The 21046-nt window shown below is 40.0% G+C and overlaps 3 protein-coding genes and 1 long non-coding RNA gene across 6 annotated transcripts; 3 read left to right on the forward strand and 1 right to left on the reverse strand.

Moving 5' to 3' along the window:
• The first annotated feature begins 690 nt into the window (after window positions 1-690).
• On the forward strand, window positions 691-6403 carry ppp1r42 (protein phosphatase 1, regulatory subunit 42). Of its 2 annotated transcripts, XM_084939251.1 has the most exons (9): window positions 693-940; window positions 1661-1883; window positions 1968-2134; window positions 2221-2359; window positions 3202-3318; window positions 4896-5013; window positions 5179-5310; window positions 5634-5715; window positions 6084-6403. In XM_084939251.1, exons 2-9 carry the CDS (start codon window positions 1752-1754, stop codon window positions 6106-6108), a joined length of 912 nt encoding a protein of 303 aa, XP_084795377.1. In that variant the 5' UTR covers window positions 693-940; window positions 1661-1751; the 3' UTR covers window positions 6109-6403. The 2 variants fall into 2 exon arrangements, with proteins under 2 accessions (XP_084795378.1, XP_084795377.1); XM_084939252.1 differs by lacking the exon at window positions 5634-5715 and having other exon boundaries at window positions 691-940.
• Window positions 6404-8205: 1802 nt separating this feature from the next.
• Window positions 8206-9164, forward strand: tcf24 (transcription factor 24). The gene is made up of 2 exons (XM_084939254.1): window positions 8206-8631; window positions 8881-9164. Exons 1-2 carry the CDS (start codon window positions 8206-8208, stop codon window positions 8989-8991), a joined length of 537 nt encoding a protein of 178 aa, XP_084795380.1. The 3' UTR covers window positions 8992-9164.
• mcmdc2 (minichromosome maintenance domain containing 2) lies at window positions 8428-20940 on the reverse strand. Of its 2 annotated transcripts, XM_084939247.1 has the most exons (15): window positions 20586-20940; window positions 20379-20509; window positions 20236-20295; window positions 19838-20033; window positions 19623-19745; window positions 18433-18534; window positions 17179-17307; window positions 16804-17041; window positions 15983-16188; window positions 15741-15898; window positions 15225-15404; window positions 15012-15151; window positions 14499-14608; window positions 14109-14305; window positions 8428-8538 (listed from the first exon to the last, which is right to left on the reverse strand). In XM_084939247.1, exons 1-14 carry the CDS (start codon window positions 20680-20682, stop codon window positions 14139-14141), a joined length of 2037 nt encoding a protein of 678 aa, XP_084795373.1. In that variant the 5' UTR covers window positions 20683-20940; the 3' UTR covers window positions 8428-8538; window positions 14109-14138. The 2 variants fall into 2 exon arrangements, with proteins under 2 accessions (XP_084795373.1, XP_084795374.1); XM_084939248.1 differs by lacking the exon at window positions 15225-15404.
• On the forward strand, window positions 10753-14417 carry LOC146380279 (uncharacterized). The gene is made up of 6 exons (XR_014801286.1): window positions 10753-10885; window positions 12167-12218; window positions 12442-12508; window positions 12971-13032; window positions 13678-13740; window positions 14171-14417. It is a non-coding gene; the product is annotated as an uncharacterized LOC146380279 (long non-coding RNA).
• Window positions 20941-21046: the final 106 nt, after the last annotated feature.

The raw sequence follows: 21046 nt of genomic DNA on the forward strand, positions 1-21046 counted from the left end.
AATATGAAATCATTGAGTAAGGTTTTTGCACTCAGTCTACTGACTAGTTTGTATTTTTGTCAAATATTTAAATGTATTACATAGCTGACTGTCAGTGCTGAGGAGGTATTTAAAGTATGCACTTCTAAAATAGTTTAACCTAATGTTTGGTCTTTCATGATTTAAGAAACATGTTGAACTTGTTGGATATGTAAATATTGTGATTATCACCAGATGGACATTTGTATGCATGACTAAAGCTGCAATAAGAACATTTATGTAAATTCTAATCAAGTCAAATTGTGGGCAGCCAAAAAAAATTTAACGATCCTTTTCAACAGATTTCTAATTCTGAAGTATGTTCCCGTTAGTACAAAAAGGTTTCTGCTTGCATGACTGTGAAAAAGAAACATCGTAAAATAAAATGGTTTAAGAAGCGTTTTTAATGTATATGGCACTGCTTTGACAGATAGTTAAAAGCCTGCTGTTGTCCAATAGGCGGTATAGATCTAATGACCACACTAATCAGGAGATGGAAAGAGCAGTTGTGCTGTGAGAAGGATTGATCCCGCTTCCTCCCCACCAAGGGCTGCTGCAGAAGCAGAGACAAGTCACTCCTTCACAGGAAACCCAGGTCATGGACAAAATCTAAAGTTTACCGACTTTCCCCTAAAATAAAAACATAAAAAAAGCTTTTTTCAATCTGGAAGTTTTACTATCATGTTAGCTGTTCGGGACTTTTCAGTACACTGGTCCCCCAGTTAGCTACTTAATAGCCTACTTCCGCTTCGCTGGTGTTGCGCCAATTTCAGTGACCCGTGGAATTCTGTTGTGTCTCGCGGACGCTACTTCCGTTGTTTCCATAGAAACCATGTTCACGATCTCAAACAAAAAAGCCCAACAAGCTTGAAAACTGTGTAGCTATAGCATACGTTTTAAACCCCGTTGCCGGCGTTGAAAGGTAGGAGAATGCAGTTAACTATTTACATATTTGATTTTTACACCTGAAGAATATTTAGCGGAAACGTAGAACTTCGTGTTAGATGTAGTTAAGAGGCTAATATTGGTGCTATATTTGTTGTGCTAGCGAAGCTACACAACATAAAAAGGACCCGATTCCTTCCTTTCACTGTTGCTTTGCAGTTTATCCACTTCAGTGTGTTACTCCCTGCCCGTATGCACTGCTATAAGCGTGGATTTTCTTTGACAGTGACAAACCGCCGTCCGCAAGTCCCTGAAAACCCCAGGCCCAGGAGTGTTTGAGTTCAGTTAGTCTATAGCTTATCGATCAGTGTCTAGTTTTCCTTACACCACCGACCTGAAGCCTTGAGATCAAGCGTGGATGAGACCTGCTGTCACATCACTCTGCTCTCCTCTCCCCAACACTATCTTTTAACTACACGCGTACACAGTTGTATACTTAATACAACCTAAGCTTAATACCTGAGGAAATTAAACTCAAAAAGTATAATTGTATACCTCACGGTCAGGTCATTTTAGTACACAAGCCTTATATAAAAACACAGTGGTCACCTAAAATCATATAATTTTCCATTAGTTATTTCAAACCATGACGTGATTAGGTTTCAGACCATTGACATTTCTGTACAAGGTTATTACAAATGTAAAAAGAATACTTTTCTGTCAGCAAATATTCAGAGGAAATATTTGTATGTTTTAGACACAGCCAACCCATAGTCACTGCTGTGGGCTGAATGCTTGGCTGAAGCTGAAAGGGATCCTCTCTGAAGCCGAGATTGTGACAAGCCAACATGGTACATCTGACCGTAGATCTGATTGCTAAGTCTAGAAAGCACTTCAAAAAGAAAAGGGGCCTCTCCTTCCCAGAGTACCTCAAGACACTTACCCACCTCCACTTTTCTAACAAGAATATTGAAGATATTGTAAGTAACCAGCATCTTTAACACTTCTTTAATTCTGGTTTTTCAATTTACTAATTTTAATGCCTAATTTTCTTGATTTTCAAGGGAGATCTTTCAATGTGTACAAACCTCACCGTTCTTTACCTGTATGATAATAACATCACTTACATTGGCAACCTCAGCTTTGCCTCCAACCTCACGCATCTCTATATGCAGAACAACAGCATAACCCATATAGATAATCTGCACAATCTGCAGAACCTCTCTAAACTGTGAGTAAAGTTCAACTGATTGGTGATAAATATATGAAGTGGGAGGTGTGTGTTTGAACATGTATGTGATTTTCGCTGCTCTGCAGGTATCTCGGGGGGAACAGAATTGCTGTGGTGGAGGGCTTAGAGCAGCTCCATCAGCTCAAAGAGCTTCATGTGGAGAATCAAAGACTGACACCGGGGGAAAAGTTGCTCTTTGACCCCAGGACTCTCGACTCCCTCGCTGTATGACCTATTTTTACTCTGTTTGGCTCACTAATAGTATCAGAAAAAAACATCCCCCACACTTCCAAACAACTTAAGTTATCCTTGGTTGATTCATTATACGTTTTTAAGCTATCGAAAGACCAGACGAAGGTCTGACATTCACTTTTCATGCACAAAGATGTGTGTGGGCTGTCAACCCATGTGTAGGTTATCACATCCAGTGAAAGAGAGATCTGAGATTTCCCCTGATCCGTGTAAGAGCAATATTGTGCAGGGTTTGATGATGTCAAAGAGATCTCTGTTGCTCCCTCTGGTCTGACAAATCAGTTGAGTCTGTTTGCTTCGTTTACTGCCCATGCTATGGATAAACACACCAGAAGTCTCAGCTTCTTGTTTGTTTAGATAAATTAAAGAAATTGCTGTGCAAATTTAAAGAGTTCCAGCGTTTTATAAATGAGCCATTGTGAAACTTCTAACCAGGGTGAACATTTTGCAACTGCACCACACACATATATATATGTAAAGACAACATATCCACATGCTTAAGAGTGCTTACAAGCGAATAAAGAGATAAAAGTAAATGTAGTTTGGACCAACTAGTACTGCTTCCTTTAAGCTCTGATATATGGTATTGCAGATATTTTCTTTGGGTGGGTGCAAATGATTTTTGCCTTTTCTTTGGAAGTTGTGTTGCATATTTGAATACCTGTAGTTTAATATCAAGTTGATTTGACCATAAAAAATATGTTTCATATATACGTTATAGTCCAGGATCTGTTTGTAGTAGTCTGTCATTGTACTGACTGTAACATGAACTCTTTTCTTTACATTAATATGAATTCTGTAAATTCTTTGTTCAGGAATCTCTGTGTGTCCTGAATATTAATAACAACAACATCGATGATATCAGAGACCTGGCGGTGCTGAAGGAGCTCCAGCATTTTTCTGCTGCAGACAATAAGCTGTGCAGTATTGAGGTAAATATACGTTTTCAGGACTTACTTGATGTCATTCAAGGCTCCTGCTGCAGTGTGACTCAATTAGAAAGCGAGTGCACGTGAAGTCAAAGTAAATACTACCCCTTCACAGCAACTATGCATGCCTGATCAGGTCAGCATTAACATTGTTCCATGGCTTTCTGCACTGATGTGTGAAATGATATGGATAGCAGGGTTGTAAGGAACTAAATCCTGCAAATCCCGCCAGAGCTTCCCAGTCTCCACGACTCGCACAGGGTCAGAATTATTCAACAAATCAGCGAACCATTCCCCCGAGAATTTTCTCGCTGACAGCTTCAAACAAGCACAAGTTTCTCCCGTTCCTTGGAAGGTTGATTTTTCCTCTCTGCCTTGGAATCGTCTATTTGATGTCGCAAACCCCCGCTGTATCACTTTATGAGATTTATTAGACTCCCTGACGCTATGATGGCAATGATATCTCTGTTTAAACTTATCTGTTAACTGAAAAAGTTGATGGCTTTATTTGAAAGGGTGTAATTCTTTCTCTTATTGGCATTTAATAGCAGGATGACGCAATGAAAGCACTTTGTAGTTGACTTTACTACCTTCTTAAAACAGGGGACTTTCTTTGGAGATCGTTGATGCAGGTAATTGTTGTACACGTGTCATTTTTTTTAGCAGATGTCTCCTATAATTTATACAACCCGTCTGCCACTATCGATTGCGCAAAGACAGCCCTCCAAAGGATCAATTTTTTTCTTCTGCACCATTTGGTCAGAGTCCAGAGGAAACATTATGGATTTTTAAAATAGATTATGACAGGCAGTCAGCCCGGGTGACAAATGGGGAGCATCTTCTGAGGCAGTTAGCTGTGCGCGGGGCAGAGAGGACAGGGGGAATCGAAGCTCTGGTCAAATACAGGTTCATAACTGGCCCATCATTAGTAGAAGTGAGAGAGCCGGCCAAGCTCAGTGAGCATTCAGCCTCTGCTGTTCTCCACGCCCCCGCGTGGGGGGCAATTTGGCGCTGGGCTCCTCTTCAGTGAGGGCCTTCTGAGTGACGGCCCTGACACGATCATTTATCAAAGCCTGGGAGCGCGTGGTGCTCAGGGGTCCCCCTCTGAACTGATTGCGGCTCAAGCTGGAAAAGTGGAAGCGCTTTGGCCAAGACAGGAAGGCAATGAACAATCAGAGCGTGTCCAGAGAGTATTCATATTTCCAGGCTTGGATTAATGTGCCTTTAGATAAACATACAACTGCAGGCTACTCGCTGGAGGAGCCAGCCTCACACTGCCCCAGGAGAAAACTTGTAGTTACATGACACCGGCGACACTGTTTATTAAAACAGACTGATGTGTTGTTTATGCACTTTCTATTGGCCCTTATACTTCATATTACCATTCACTCACACCTTTCTTTTTTTTCAATGATCATCTGAATAGCAATCATAAGATTGCATTATATTTGTTTTAAACAAACTGGGCTATTGTTTGATGTGTAGACAATTACCTTAGAGACACAGTTTTTCCAGTAGAATAATTAGGGATTCAGACACAACAGATTATAGCAGATTTCCTGCTCTGTGTTTATTTTCAGGAGCTAGAAGACGTGTTCAGCCACTGGCCTCAGCTGTTTCTAATGGATTTGAGTGGAAATCCTGTGTGTAAAAAACCAAAGTACAGAGACCGCCTGATAACCGTGTGCACAAGCCTCGGTAAAATAATAATCATCAGTTCACTTCTAATTTGAAAATACGCTTTCATTATTTTGCTGTGACTTAAATTTAAGAAACACTCTTAAGGATAAAATCAAAACATTCACAATAGTTCATTTTATGTTTTTATTTTTAATGTTTGTTTGGTTAAAACATTTCTTATAGAGGCTCTTGATGGAAGGGAGATTAATGACTTAACCAGAGAGTTTCTTATTAACTGGAAAGCATCCAGGGAGGCCAAGAAGAAAAAAATAATAAGCATGATGTCTGGAGCACTCATCCCTTATTCTCTAACAAGTAAGTTACTTTATTTGTACTTTTTTTTTTAAAAAATCCACCAACCTTGTTTACAGTCATTTTCCCTCCTGTTTTTGCTATTTAATTCTCCCTTTCGTCTTTGCATGGTCCATTAAGTCACTTCTTTGCTTTAGTAAGGGTACTGTGGATCTGCTAATATATATAACAATACTGGAAAACCATACTATCAGTTTTTAGATTAATGTAAAAATCACAAAAAAGTCTGAATTGAGTTTTACATAAGTTCATAAGGCCGCTGGGTGACTTCACACCCATGCAAATTTCAGTAGTAGTAGCAGTACTTGGCTTTGTTTATATTTCAGGTGAATTTAACATGGGTCAGGATCTGCAGCCTGGTCACAGCCACGCTAACATGCAGAGGTGGAAGCCACAGCAGTCTCTCAGGTCCAGTATCACAGTTTAAAAAAGCCTACATTCGGCACATCTATGTCATGACTTACTAAATTATTTAACTGCAGACTGAATCCAAATCATAAGTAATAACTGCTGATGGTAGGCTGACCCCAATTCTTAAAGTCCCCCCCGCCTCCAAAAAAAGTGAACATTGCTAGAGAAATTCATATTTTATTGTAAGAGTCAGTTAGTGTTGCTTCATTCTCCTTCCTATCTTTTTTTCTTGAAAACCTGAAAGGAACCATCAGTTTTACTGATTTTACATAAGATTAAAGACATTTCAGTTTAGCCATAAAATGATTATAGAGCTAATATTTATTTGTCAGCATTTGATTTTTTCTCTCTCTCTTATCTTCCAGGGCAGAAAAATTCCAGTTTCTGTAAATAGCCTTGATCTTTTGGCTGTCTCATCAGCTGTCTGCAGTCATGTGGTTGCTTTAAGACAAACCTACAAGTGCACCAAAATCTTCACCCACGACTAACCGTGCTTGTGCCTTGTTTATCCATCTTGATTATTATAGCTGCAAAACTGCAGGCAACTCAGAGTCACTGCAGCTTCCTTCACCTATGGCATGTTTTTACTGCATATTCTAAAGTGATTTCATTATATTGAAATAATAAGTAACTAAAATTAATAACTATTGTGGGAAAAAATAAAGACATTTATTTAATGTTTTTACAGCTGTTTTAATGATAATTGCTTTGTGTGTGTGTGTGTGTGTGTGTGTGTGTGGGGGGGGGGGGGGGGGGTCTGATGATTTAAATAATTTGTCCAAACCCAAACTGCTAGTTGCAATGCATTTCCTGTGATGTCATTTTTCTTCTAAATGCATGTCAGCAAATAAGTGAACCTGGAGATGCAGAGTGGCACAATCTAAATGATCGCTCTGCTTTATTATTACAAGTCTTTACATTATCCAAAACTAACAGCGTGTGCTTCTATTTAAACAGCCGTGATAAATGATTCCGTCCTCTTTTATAACATATAAAGCCGCGACGCGGACGTATTTGGTCTCATCGTCGTTACTTTGAGTTTTTGGGGAGCCACGTGGGTGCGTAACCCTGAAAGATGCGGGATAATTAGGGAAACAAGCTTACTTAACCTTCCCTTACTTCTCCTTATAATTAGTGGCCCGAAGCAATACTGTTACCCCATCCTTACAAAAACAATGTTTATTAAGAACACTCTGAGGATACACATATTATGAATAATTCCTTTCATTAATTTGCCGACATCTCTGTTTGGAGCCCTGAAAATCAGAGTGATTAATTTATGAGTCTCATAAGAATTTCCTCAACGCCTGCCTGTTGATTGCAGTGCTGGAGTTTATTTATTAGCTGTTCCAATGAGTTTGCAATTCAAGACACTCTGGCAATTCGTCACATGTTTTGCATATCACCTTACCCTTGTCAGTTTGGCTTCATGGTCTATTGCAAATAGCGTTTTGGTAGACCAGCCTTTTGTTTCTGACCTTAAGGAGCATATTTGAGGTAATTGTGACCAAACTTCTCCCCAATGCCACTTTCTTTTTTTCTTTTTTCCTTTTTTTGGTGATAGGCTTATGAAGAAAATACAGTGTCAAGTTCGCAGCCAATTAGAGTGGGATACGGCCTGCACATATCGGAGTTGAAGCAAAAGAGAGCCCTGCCTCTGGCGTTGAAAACGAGCCTCTGCTGCCCCCAGACAGAAATAAGTTGGGAAGTGGGAAAGAGCAGCCTTTTCTCCGCTGCGAGCGGGTGTTATGGGTCGAAAGATTAATTACGTCGGAGTGAAATACTTGTCCGCCGCTTTGTGTATCCAATAAATTAAGGGCTCCCGAGACTTACGCACACAGGTGAAGTGTTGGATGTGCGTACACGGGGACTGCGGCGCAGCGTTTCTGCATACTTTATAAGGATAAACTGGACTTTGAAAGGGACCTCTTCTACATTGGCGAGCAAATTCTCCGACCTAACGACGTCTTCTTTGGGTTGCCTTCATGTCGTTTTTTGAGGCAGAGCCGTTGAGAAGTACCAGAGGTAAACTCCACATCAGACTACCGAACAGATAAGGCTCTCATGCCGGGAAAGACTTGGTTTGGAAATCTTCTGAGCATAAATTGATGTCAGTGCAACTAGACAGCTGTCAGATATTTGGATTAGGTTTCTTTTTTGTTGTTTTGTTTTTCTTTGATGCTGAAAGATTTTTAGACTTGAAGTGTGTTTCCTGTTTTATTTGCAGCATCATACAGTTTGACCTTTAATCACAGAACTTAACTTATGGATATAAATGCAAAAGGCAGCAACTTTAATAGTGTAGATAAGTATAAGTGTTTAAGTTCAAATTAGAACATTTGCTACAGAACAGCGGACTCAATTAAATATTCAAATTTGTCTGTAAAATGGCTGAAAGTTACAGCTAGAGTTCAAATAAAATGTGCAGCTGTGGGCAGGTATAGGCTAACCTAAAACCTCTTCATCCAGGTCAGTAAGTGCACCCCGATGGTTGGAAGACAGACGCTCCGAATGGACAGCGGTAATTGCTCCGGAGCAGTGGTGGATGACAGTCCAGGATCCAGCCCGAGCTCCAGCCCGAGTCCAGACGGTCGTCGTCAGGAGCTCCACCGGGCCAGAGTGCTCCAGAGCGGCGGGATCGGCGGCAGAGGACGCCCGGCAGCAGCGAATGCGGCGAGGGAGAGGAGCCGGGTACAGACGCTGAGGAACGCCTTCCTGGAGCTTCAAAGGACTTTGCCGTCAGTGCCGCCGGACACCAAGCTGTCCAAACTCGACGTGCTGATACTGGCCACCACCTATATTGCCCATCTGACTCGAACTCTGCAGGAAGAAGGCACAGAGGAAGGAGAGGGCACGAAACAAACAGAGGCGTTACACTCACTGAAAGGCGAAGGCTACCTGCACCCGGTGAAGGTCAGTGTTAATAAGCATTAATCACTAGAGATCTAGTTTTGTTTTCAATTCTTCATTAATTGTTTTATTCTAAAATTATTTTGGTGATCATGTTCTGTTAGAAATTTCTCACTTTTTAAATTTAAGAAGTTAGCACAGCCTTTATCCTATAGATGCAGAAAATCCTTTCACACCACCGAGCTCTGCTTTTAGAAATTATTTTACCAATTTAAATATTTCGATTTATTAGTTTCTGTTTTTCCCCTACAGAAATGGCCAATGCGATCCAGGCTGTACGTTGGAGCAACCGGGCAATTCCTAAACACTTCAAGTCCTTCAGAGTCAGAGGATCAAGGCCCATCGTCGTCCACCTCCCAGTAAAATAGGCTTAATTCATTTGTACCGAACAGCTTCGTTTTGTGCATGAGTTCATGCTTTACTTCCGAAGCGGCACATGATTGTAGAACAGCTCCCACTAAAGCACCGCAAATTAGGAAGACCTTGTAAATTAATATATTACGTGAATTTTATTGTATAAATTTTGAGAAAGCATACATTATATTTCTGTGTGTTATTTCGACTAATCCTGCCTGCATTGTGCAGCTCCACACACGTCCCAGGTATATTTACAGAGACTCCTCGGGGCAACGAGCCCGTCATGCTTGAGTGTGCACTTTCAGCTGAGACATTTGCACTAAATGCATGTGTGAATAACTTAACATCTGTCATGTGAAGTGGTCTGTCAGGGAGCCCACAATGCAGGCTCCGAGTCTCATGTTCCTCCTTATTTTTTACATGCATGGGTGTAAATGTGTTTGTGAATAAATTACATGACAATGAAAGAAGATATGTCTCCAAGGTTTGAACGACAGAAAACATTTAAAGGTGTTCCAATTATTATTATTATTATTATTATTATTATTATTATTATTATTATTATTATTGTTATTATTACTGATGGCATTTGCTGGACAGTGATTGTGGTTTTTGTGGTCTCTGAACAGTCACTGTAATTGTGTGGCTGTATGTTTTAATCAAATCCATCTGTGGTGCTCGATTAAGAATTTGGAGATAACACAAATTTCACTGATGACTATACAGAAACGTTTTAACTTGTCTTGCAGCTGATTTTAGAAATCCGACTGGCTAAAAGGTCTATGTAAACAATAATAATTGGTATTATTTCATCATAAAATATAAAAAAATACGATACATGAATGCATAATTTATAGTGTTAGTAAAAACAATTACTGATTAATCGGATTTCATGATGTAATTTTTAAAATATTGATATAGGTATGTGTAAATCCCTTTAGGCTACAATGAAACAAATGACGATATTTCCCTAATTTAGCTAGTGCGGATTAAATAAAGGAAGAGCATAGAAACAGAAATTATGATATATTTTTTATTTATTCATTTATTTAATTTTATTTTTTTGCTGTCACATGTCCGGATCATCAAGTTACATACCCCTCTTTGTTTGTTTTTTGTGTTTGTTTGTTTTTTTAAATTCACTTTTATTCCTTTGTTTTATGCTCGGCCTTCTGTTCCTTCTTCGGTAATCAGACATATTACACAGGAACGTTCATATACAAGTACATAGAAGTAGTTCCAAATTCAGAGCATCGTACCTTCCTGAAAAAAAACGAAAAGTGGCCATGATTGTACAGCTTCACTAAAAGCTCTAAAGTACCTTATATTAAATGGAAAATTAACAATAATAACAGATTTAATGTAAGTTTTGATGCACACACAATTGCTTTGTCGCTTTTCTCTCTCAGATCTATTTTTTAACTGAATACAGCGCTGGTATTAGTATGTTTATTTATTTATTTATTTATTATTCCATTTGCCTCTTGGATGCCCCCCCCCCCCACCACCACCACCACCACAACCACCACACACACACACACACACACACACACACAACTTTACATGGGCCCGTGAGCGCATGCCCAGAATGACCATCGGTCAGAATATAGAATGACGACAACTGAACGAAAATCACCACATATGTATGTCTTTACAGGCCATCATCATTGTTATTAAAACTTTATGCACTACAGTGCATAAATAAGAGCACTTTAGATTTTAAAAAGAAGCTTAAAAAATGCTTCGCTGTGCGCTTCGCATGCTGCACTGCGCAGCCGTGGTGCGTAGAAACAGGAGGTCGGACCGGAAACTCTTCCTCTTCTCCTGGAGATGGCTGCAGAAGGCAGTGCGGCGTTTCAGCTCTTCTCAACATTTAACTTCTTCGCGATTCAACGCGTAGGTAAGCAATAGAGACACGGTTGTGTACGTTTGCATAGCTTAAAATGGACCATCAGTCAGCGTGTTTTCAAGATGAATATGAATTTGCTCTTGAAACAGGCCATTAGTCGGTAGCATGAAGCTAGCTAGCTACTCAGCCACGTGGGTGAAAGGAGTACAGCGTAGCTTTCCTCCCCTCGCTTTACTGTTTCTCATCATAGTTAAAACACTAAAAGGTGTTTCATTCCATTTGTATAGTAAAGCTAATCTGGCTCCTGATTTTGAGCATTGCACCAACTCTGTCCTTACAAAAACACGTTAGTGTGTTGGTAATAAAATACCATGAATCATTTCATGTGGCAGACATTTTTATTTCTCGTCTCCCGGTCCCACGATCTCATTGGTTCCACTTTACAAATGTGAACACGTTAGGCTCACAAGAAACACGTGGCGTGAAGTATTATTTTGCAGATCTGTGGATGTATGCCTGCGTAAACTAAAAACGAAGCTGAAATGATGGCGAACTTGTATTAGATATTAAGATGGGGAATTTTGTAAGTTTAAAAAGAGTCGTATAAGGGCTTAAAGACAAACTTCTGGTTACTTCTGGTTTCTTGGTTGCCTAAAAGCAAGTGATAGCATATTTAAAGAGTTTGCATTTGCACCTCAAATGTAATATTGGGGATTTGTCTTCCTTCGCCACCTTTGTTCATTGGTGTGCATGTCTCGTTATAATAGACAGGTCTCATCCCTGAAGTAAAGTAATAAATCATTTTTCTGGACTCACTGTCATTCAGCATCTTACTGAACGCTACGTCTAGTCTTGTCAAGGGGTCAGCAGAAGAGCTGCTGGTCAGGGAATTACCACCTCTCATTAGTTTACTGGGGAAAGTCATCAAGGCCCCAATGAAGACATAAGGTCATGGCAGAGGTCGTGACCTGCTGTTGAACCCATTCTCAGACATGCGGTGTTAGCCATGCTCCTCGGCTGTGTTATTTTGCAACCTTTGACCTTCAGGTGATCAGTCATCTGTTCTCACCGTATTGGCTTTTCTTTCAGTACATTTTACTTATTCAAGCTGAAAATCAATATCCCATCACTCCTGAGAGCAATTAGTTGCAAGGTTTGGAAAAGCTGCAGTGACAGACTTTCACTGATCTTGAGAGGTGGTTGGGGTGTATTTCTGTTGAAAGGGAGTAACTACTTGATTTAAAAACTTGAAGTTAGAGCGAACTATTAGGCTGGTCCTTAATAAAACCAAAAGATCATACTAAACTAACTTCTTTTTTTTTTAAATTTCAGATGCTATGCTGCTGCAAATAACCTGATGTCTTCACTGTGTTGACCCTTTAAGGTGAGAGCTGAAGTATTTGACCATATTTAAGTTTTGGTTTAACTGTAGCTCAGTCCAGCTGCTGGAATAGTGATGAGATCACATTTTTGCCGTTTACCCGTCAGACAATAACATGGTGAAACTGTGACTAACTGAATAGCCAGCATAGCATCAGACAGCCTCATATTTGATTTGTATGAAGAGATTTTCAGGAAGTTCATGTCAGTGGTTTATTTTGCTTCAGGTCTCATGCTGTGGTTGCAGGAGAGGCACGAGATGCCTAATCCTTTGTCTCCTTTCCCTGAAGACAGGTTAGTGGTTTCACAACAGTAAAATGGAAAAATGAGTAACTGCAGTAATTGTTGCAAATCTTGTCTGCTCATACTGATTCAGTGGTTAAAATGATTCCCAAACAACAAGTTATATTAATTTGCTTTGCAGCAGCTATTCTGTAGCTGCAGCTGGAATAGTGATGAGTTCACTTCTTTCGCCGTTTACCCATCAGACAATTAAGTGGTGAGATTTGTGATTACTGAATTACCAGCTGCAGCCTTTGTGTCACCTAGTTTACCCCAGTTTTTATTTAATACAGTAATAGTTTCACACATAGCCAGAAAATTTCATCTTGCCAAACTTGGCATTTACTTTCCATTTAGCAATTTTGTTCTTTTGTTAATCTGATTTCAGTTGACCTCTGAAATTCTTCAGTCTTGAGCCTATTATTTCTACATTACCTGTATCTAAAATTACACTGTGTATTGTTAATTCTGCAGATAAACAGCAGCAGCAGTAATGGAGCTACACAGTGACTGGCAGTGATTTCATGCCTTTCCTGGTAAGTAAAGCCAGTAGTAGACTGGTGTATTCAGGAGCTGGTTTTCTAATAGCCCTTTTCCTCTAGTACCTACTTGGCACGCCTTGGCTAGACTGGGATTTTAGGGGTTTCTGTTACGTGGTAGTACCTGGGATCAGGTACATTTTTAGTACCTACCCAGCCAGGTTTCCAGTCCAAAAATATGACGTCAACAGACAGAATACCACTAATTGGCCGGTCAGTAGTGTCACTCAGTAAGTCAAGAAAGTGACTTCTTCCATTTTTGAAACCTGGCAATGAGGGAAATGGCTTCACAGAAACATACACTGTGGTGTTTGTGTCACATACAGATGTCGTTACTGGACTTTCAGATGCGTTGCTATAACGACTGCAAGCACATTTTAGGACTCAATTGTAATGGAAAGCGTCTGAAACGGAGTCGAGTTGAGCCGAGTAGTTACTAGTGTAAAAGAGGCATAAATGGCCAGCTTACTTCCCTGGTATGTCTGCTGATGTAACTTGTAATGATGAGTTCACTTTTTCGCCGTTTACCCATCAGACCAAAATGGGCTGCTGAGAATGTGACCAACTGAACTTAAAATTACTTTTAAACCCACATAAATCATTTATTCTCATTTGACTGACTATATACTGTATATTTGTTAGATGTGCAAGGTTTCGGGAACACTTGAATGACCTGGGAGTACACAGAGTGGCCACAATTGAAAGGTAAGTAACAGGTTCTAGCCCTGTCACTTTGGTTTTTCAGACCTGCACATGCCACATTGAGCTCAGTTTTTTTTTTTTTTTCCCCCTTCTTGCTTACAATTTAAAAATGGATAGTTGCTTTTTTCTTTTCTTTTTCTGATATGCACAATTGGTGGGGGGATTTGTCTGCAAGAAAAATATCTTGACTTAATTAAGTGTATTTTGGATATTTAATCTTGGATGCAATATTTTTAAACATGTACTGGATTCAGATTTTGGGTAATCCATCTTTTATCTGCATTCAGCACGTATTTATTTGTTTGGTTGTATTTGATCAGTGTACAGATTTGAAATGTAAAAATAAAGGAGTTTAATCTTGTGTTGCCTACCTGCATTTTGTTAAACAACCTAGAGAGGCTTCACTCTTCTGTAATGTACGTGTCTGCTCCAGGTGCGTTGGTGTAGATGAACCGTAAGATAAGCTGATGGAGCTCATCCAGAGCAGCGTCTCGCTTGCACAAACCATCCACATCTCCCAGGTCACAAGGAAACACTGGATCGGGTGGAATAATGAGAGCAGAGGCGCCTGTATGAAGAAGAGAAAATCCTGAATATGTTGCCTTATATTGGTGTTTGATGCTTTATTATCTTGAGTGTTATATATTGATCAATAAAATGAGCCATGCTTATGAACAGAACCATCGAGTAATGTCATTAAATTGCTAAATATTTACTTTTTAGTGTTATGAGGTGTGAGAATTTAAAAATGAAATAAATACCATGCTTGAGTGAGACTGAGCTTTCACAAAGGAGTACAGCGATCACAGCATCCTGCTCTAGTACTTGAGTTCTGAGACATAGCTTGCAATGGGCCTCAGCCAAAGAGATCCTGTGACAAAATGAATATACAATGTGAATGTCTGCCTCTGTATTCAGTAAGACCTTTCTAATACACTGTAGGACAAGTAATCAATAAAAATGTTACATTTAAAATGTAAATGGATAAATCAAGACTGGCTGTGTATGGACAGTATAATGTGGCCTGCCCTGTTTGGCCTTCTCACTGAGAACATTTATTTTCATAGTTTTAGCTGAACATAAAACGTGTCACCACAGTGGGAAAGATTTGTAAACATTTGTCAAAGTTGCATGAAAAATGGTCATCTACGAGCAGCAATAGAGTGGGCTTGCACCACCTGGTGGATGAAGTTGACATTACAGCAGACTTTGACCTCTGCAGTTTAATATGCAGAAAGTAGAGATTGAATGTAAAAAGCCAGTAAAGCACTTACAGCAGTTTGATAGAGGCCACAGACATGTTGACACCCTGACCCTGTGATCGCACTCTGCGGCTCGCCATGTAGTAACCATGGATTATTTTCTCTGCTGCAGGGCTGAGCTCCACTTGCAAACCTTGTGCATGGGCCACCAGCTGAAGAATATAATAGTATATTTGCAATATAACATAATTTATAATGTAATAGTAATAGAACATGTTTGTTAACCTCCTGATAGTCTTGAGTGGAAAACTCCCAGCAGGGTGGGTCATGGGGTTTTCCAGACTGTACTGCATGCTGGAGGGTGTGGACAGTCTGGGCAAGCAGGGCCTGCTCTCCAACCCTGTCTCTACACTCAATGACAAGGCCAAAAGCATCTGCCAACTGAGCTGGTACAGCACCCATCTCCTGCTCACAGTAAAGAAAGCTGTCAATAAACCTTTATTTGATTGGTTATATTTCATTATTCACCCCTTGCCTACAAAAAGAGCAACACAAAGCGCTGATTATTCTCAAGGGTTCTGCTGCGAAGTAATATTGCGTGGGCAGGGCACTTCCTTCAAGAGCACTAAATTGTCTCAATTTCCTGTTTTGCCTGTAGCACCAACAAACAGCATCTAAGCTGAAGGAAAGGGGCCTTTTTTAAAAACTGTGTAATATGCAAAATAAGTTACAAACATAAATCTAAACTTAGACCCAGTAAAGCACATTCATACAACAATAACTTGATGGAACTGAACTCACTGCTGCTCCCAGTGAGCCACAGTCTGCCCTCCCAGATCGACGGGAGGAGTCTGTGACGGCCCAGAAGCTACACTGGACTGGAAAGGAAAGCTGCTGGTCTGCATCCTCACCATATTTCTTTCCAGGGATGAACACTGATAGTGTGCGGGTCTCCATAACTGGAAAAATTTTTGTTTAAAAAAGATCCATGATTTTTATAGCTGACATCTTTTTAAGGTTATTGTAGCACTTACATTCGTTACCTGACTTAATGGAATCCAACTTGTCCTTTCTGTAATAGCTCAGATCTCCCAACAGGCAAACACCCCCAGTGGCTAGCAGGACGGAACCAGCATGGATGTTAGCAGTACCTGCCCCATGTTCATCCCGGGACAGGCATGCGAACATCTCCCCCGTGGCCTGATGCCTGATCCCACGATAGGCCAAACTCAAGCTGTATGTCATCAATCTAGCACAAAAGGATAAGATGATGGATGGATAACGAGGACGATTTGATCATAAGTGTGGTACCTAGTGGGTCCATTTAGGTAAATGGACTGGTTCTTAAATAGCACTTTTCTATTCTACTTGAGCACTCATAACGCAAGCATGTGGTTACACACTGCTGTGTGATGGTGTGTGACCAAGCTCGTGCCCAGCATGAGGAGGAGGTGCCAGGGCTGTTGTGGCTGTTCATGGTCCTTCCACATGTTACTGAGGTCGTGGTTTGTTAATTAACAAATTGTTAAATTGCCATTATGTCTTCTTTCTTAAGACTTCAATCCTCCAGTCCAATAAACGAGACCAAACAAGAGTAAATAGCAGAAAAAGCTGTTTGGCATTGGCAGATAAGATTTGGCAAGTTTTTATGGGCACAACCCACAAATGCATTTCCTTACAAACGTGCCACCATTTAAGGGGAAATAAACATCCTTTCTAACAGTGTAAGATTTATCGCCAAGAATCATTGTTACAACACAGAAATAACTGATCAAACACAAATTTCCTTACTTTTTGTTCTAAGTATACATCCCTGTTTAGGATGCAGTAGGTTTCAGGATTCAGATCCTTTAAATTTGTTTACCTGTCGAGTATAAGCGTGTCAGTGGTGACAACAAGGAGATCCAAGTTGTGAAACGTGTCCTTTTCGTCTATTCTGGTCTGCACCAAGCTAAGCAGCAAGCTCAGCTTCAGAGTGTCGTACAAGCCTAGAGGAGCCACGTCCAACCCAAAGCAGTGAGCTACAATTGCGGAGAACCTCCATGGAGACGAGGCCGTTCCCTTCAACAGCTCCTGGAAGCGGGCGCTGACTTTACAGTCACCTGTAAGTTGAGTTGTAAAAGATGGTCTTTTACTACAATTAAAAAATATAAAACCTGAGACTTCACTGTATGAAGACAAATTTAATATATCTGCTATTCATTCTGTAATTTTAATGGGAGATAATTCACAGGCTTACACACTGGTTCCCACGGCTGGACACTATTTGCCTCCACACTCCAGGTAATGTTGGGCCACTGGTGCACATGTGCAGGAATGCCCAACACCCGGTAATATCGCCCGATTCTCATGGAGTTACACAGCTCGTCTACATGAGTAGGGGAAACAAAGCATTAACACTCAAAGGAGTTGTTCTCGGCTGCCCGGTGATTACTAAAGAAACATGCATGCCACCTACAAGCCACTGCCAAGAGAAACAGAGTGAGGACTTCAGAACAAAGATTTCACTGTGTGCGAACTGCACAGCCAGCTAATGAGTGTTCTTTGCACTTATTAACATATATGTTTAGTAACGGGAGCTCTCTGTATTGAATTCCTCCACAGGACTGGGTCAACAGAATATGTTAATCCTGCTGCAGAGATTTGCTAAGCTCTCAGGGGTGCTGGCGGGAAAATGTTATTTGAGGGGACAGAAACACTTAATATCCTACCATGAGGCACCGTGCTCAGCCGGCTGCACTAAAATCTATTTATTTGAACTCTCCCCCACCAAGTTTGTGTTTCAAAGCGAACCTCGTTTAACAAGCCAGAGAAAATTAATGGCAAACCTCAATACATTTGACTGTAAATATAAGCCATTATAACCACATTTCTCAAGAGTAATGGATTAAGATCTTATTTTCCAAACAAAACAATAAACTTGCATTTTGAGGATATTAATCTGCAGTGCAGTTTGATTTTAAATGCTTCAGTTTACAAATGAAAACCAAGGAAAAAGGATTAATCACCTTACAGGGTGGGGGCAGAGTCTTTTCAAATAACAAGCTATTTGGTTTTCTGCTGCGTGGTTCAGATGTTTTATAGCGAAGATTTGTTTTTGTTATGGAGCTGTTCTCTTAATCAAAAAGCCAAGGTGCACAAAGTCCTGTTTGAACCAGCAGATCAGTGTTGACCTTCACGAAGGAGCCGTCACACTCAGTAATAATAATAATAATAATAATAATAATAATAATAATAATGGATTGGATTTATACTGTTGGTGTTATGATTTGTATCGTCTGCTTTAGGATTAGGCTACTCTGATGTAAACGTTCGGTAATGTGTTTCTGCTCTTGGGTATTATTAAGTGTGATCATGATGTATTGTAATGCATGCTAGTGCTTATTTTTCATCTTCTGCCACTGCCTTCACCACTCCCAAAAAAAGCTATGAGTTTTCTTCTCCATTATTCACGCTGCTAAAAACAGTTGCACACTGCAGACTGTAGACATACCTCTGAGAAACAGGGTAACAGACTGGTATCTCATTGAGCTTTGCTCATGGCCTCTTAGAACATCCAGTGCTTTGACATGGATCAGCTCCACCAGCTGCTTGTCTATACCCCAAAAAAGACACATGCATATTTACTGTGCAAAAGTCTGGAGCCACTTTATATATTGCAAGGAAAATGGGAAATAGGCACAATGATTTACTGAAACATGGGTAAACATACATTAGAAATACAGCATATTAAGCAGCAACAAATTTATTATAATTCCAGACAGATCACAGCCTGGAATCTCTTAGGCAGCTTTCTTGTCATTTCTCTAAGTAGTCTTCAGGATTAGTTCTCCAGGCTTCCTGATGGACATTCAAAGCGCTTCTTTGGATGATGGCTGCATTTTTGTTCCATTTTCTCTCAAGATGATGCCACACTGCTTCAATCATTTTGAGGACCGGGTTCTGGAGAGGCCAATCTATGACTGGCAGTTTATTTGGGATTATTGCCATGTTAAAAAATGAAACAGCTGCCAGTGAGATGGGTTCCAGATGCCACTGCATGGTGGAATAAAGTCTGATGTAACTTTTCAGCATTTATAATTGCTTAAATTTGATAAGATCCCCAACACTACTGGCTGAAATGTAGCACCAAACCATGACATAGCCTCCACCGTGTTATTGTGGCTGTTTTCAGCTGATTTTGTTGATGCAAAAATACTATTTTATGTCTTTCAAACTGTGTTATTGCTGCATTTTTCATAGATTCACTTAAAAAAATGAATAAAAATTGTGTTTTTGTAAAAGGCTGCCAGTAACATAGTGTCTAAAGATAAATTTAAAATTGGTTTATTACCAAGTTTTGTTGTATGTGTATACAGGACGTGACCCAATATGCTTGAATGATTTATAGTTCAGTGTTAGGTGATTTAACAAACAGAAAACAAACAAAACAACATTCCTATGAAAATGGACAGATACAAGTATGGACCTAAAACTGAGTGAAAAAGCAGCCAATGTCCAAAGAAAATCTTTGAAAGACCTTCAGAGAGCACAAGCAAAAAAAAAAAAAAAAATCACAAGAATGTCTGGCTCACTGGAAGCAAAACATAAAAAAAAAATGAGGGGTTGACCTGATATTTTTGCAGGAGTAATATGTTAAAATCAAACCTTACAACACACTGCAGCATTCTGAATCAATAGTACCTCCTAAAACTCTAAACTTCACATCCTCTTTCAATTGGGAGCTGCACATCATGCAGCTGAAGTCGTTTCTCACTGTGGCTGACTCTGTTGCTCCGGGTGCGTGCACTCGAATGTGGTGAAAACCTACAAGCAGCATCACAGAAATGAGAATTTATATACTGCATTTGTCTTACTCTGACTTAAAAACCACAGAGTATGTGTATGTACTGCAGTACCTGAAGAGCCGGGGCAGTCATCATCAGTGCAGAGGAACCTCGCCCCCTGGGTGTACTTGGTGACCCTTGTCATGGAAATGACCAGGCCCTCCATGGAGACAGGCCTCAAAGGGCGACATAAACGAGGAAAACTGGAAAGGTCCAGTGTGTACTCGGGGAATGGAGGCAGGTGTGTGAACTTCAAAATAACATTCACCTCAAAAGAAACACACACACATTGTTAGAGGACAGAGGCATCATCTGATTTAATACACTAGGAAAAGCCCAGGTGTATTAATGAGGGCTGCATTCCCTTTAGGAGTCATTGTTTACTGGGACAGTAAACGGAAACGAGCCCTTACTTGTGGATTTATACAAAACACAGTATTGTTTCGGTGAAAGGGGAAGCGGTTGTTTACCTGACTCTCCATGTGTATTTTTTCAATAAGTGAAAGGGTCTTTATAGCCAGGAAACAAACCTAAATGAGGAATTGGTTAAATATAGTTAAGCTGACAGCAGAAATGTAGCTACGTTTCATTTTTGCCCACAGTTTTCACTTACAGACTGAAACAAAGCCGTGGCTTTCAGGGGGTCATGGAGAACACAGTCCCCCAGTACAGGATCCAGCTCCAGCACATCGGCGGGATTAACACCTATACAAAACCTGTACACCGCCTCGGTCTGCTGTGTGCCTGAAAATGACCGTTAGCAAAGTTAAAAACTCGGTGATTTTAGCTGTCATGGCTGCCGTGGAGCGGAACCTCATACCGTTAAAATGTTTGCAGTTTTCGCAAAGTTTCTTAAGACCACCGCTTCTGTCTAAGTACACCAAAACCGATTCTTTCAGCGATAAAATGTCAGCCATTTTTAAAAACAAATGAAGACGTTTAATGTTTAGTTGAGGTTAGCCCGGGTTCAGCGGGGGGAGCTAACTTCAACAAAATGTGACGTAATAATTTTTTTTTTAAATTTATAACTACATACAGAAAAACTAAAATATATATAGTTTCGGTTTCCGGCTATAAAGAAAATATTTTAAGGAAAATTATGGAACTTCTTGTTTTGTTAAGAAAATTTCATAAATTGGTTTCCATAATGCGAAAATTTGTCAGTTCAGTGGTTTCTAATTGACGTTATTGCTTAATATTAATTTATAGCAAATTTAAAATACACACTTTTATGCATACTTCAATGAAGATGTTATTAAAACAAGGGAGCTGGGCTTAAAT

The sequence above is a fragment of the Perissodus microlepis genome, chromosome 9, assembly GCF_051167445.1.
Source record: "Perissodus microlepis isolate ML-2025 ecotype Zambia chromosome 9, ASM5116744v1, whole genome shotgun sequence".
Lineage (NCBI taxonomy): Eukaryota > Metazoa > Chordata > Actinopteri > Cichliformes > Cichlidae > Perissodus > Perissodus microlepis.

Excerpts from the sequence above, each read along its gene's own strand:
- ppp1r42 (XM_084939251.1), top strand. The coding sequence starts at position 1,752 with ATGGTACATCTGACCGTAGATCTGATTGCTAAGTCTAGAAAGCACTTC. Across the intron at positions 2,135-2,220 it reads CTGCAGAACCTCTCTAAACT|GTATCTCGGGGGGAACAGAA; the intron begins GTGAGTAAAGTT and ends GCTGCTCTGCAG. Across the intron at positions 2,360-3,201 it reads GGACTCTCGACTCCCTCGCT|GAATCTCTGTGTGTCCTGAA; the intron begins GTATGACCTATT and ends TTCTTTGTTCAG.
- tcf24 (XM_084939254.1), top strand. The coding sequence starts at position 8,206 with ATGGTTGGAAGACAGACGCTCCGAATGGACAGCGGTAATTGCTCCGGA. Across the intron at positions 8,632-8,880 it reads GCTACCTGCACCCGGTGAAG|AAATGGCCAATGCGATCCAG; the intron begins GTCAGTGTTAAT and ends TTTCCCCTACAG.
- mcmdc2 (XM_084939247.1), bottom strand. The coding sequence starts at position 20,682 with ATGGCTGACATTTTATCGCTGAAAGAATCGGTTTTGGTGTACTTAGAC. Across the intron at positions 15,899-15,982 it reads GTTGGATTCCATTAAGTCAG|TTATGGAGACCCGCACACTA; the intron begins GTAACGAATGTA and ends AAATTTTTCCAG. Across the intron at positions 15,152-15,224 it reads CCACTCAAGACTATCAGGAG|CTGGTGGCCCATGCACAAGG; the intron begins GTTAACAAACAT and ends TATATTCTTCAG.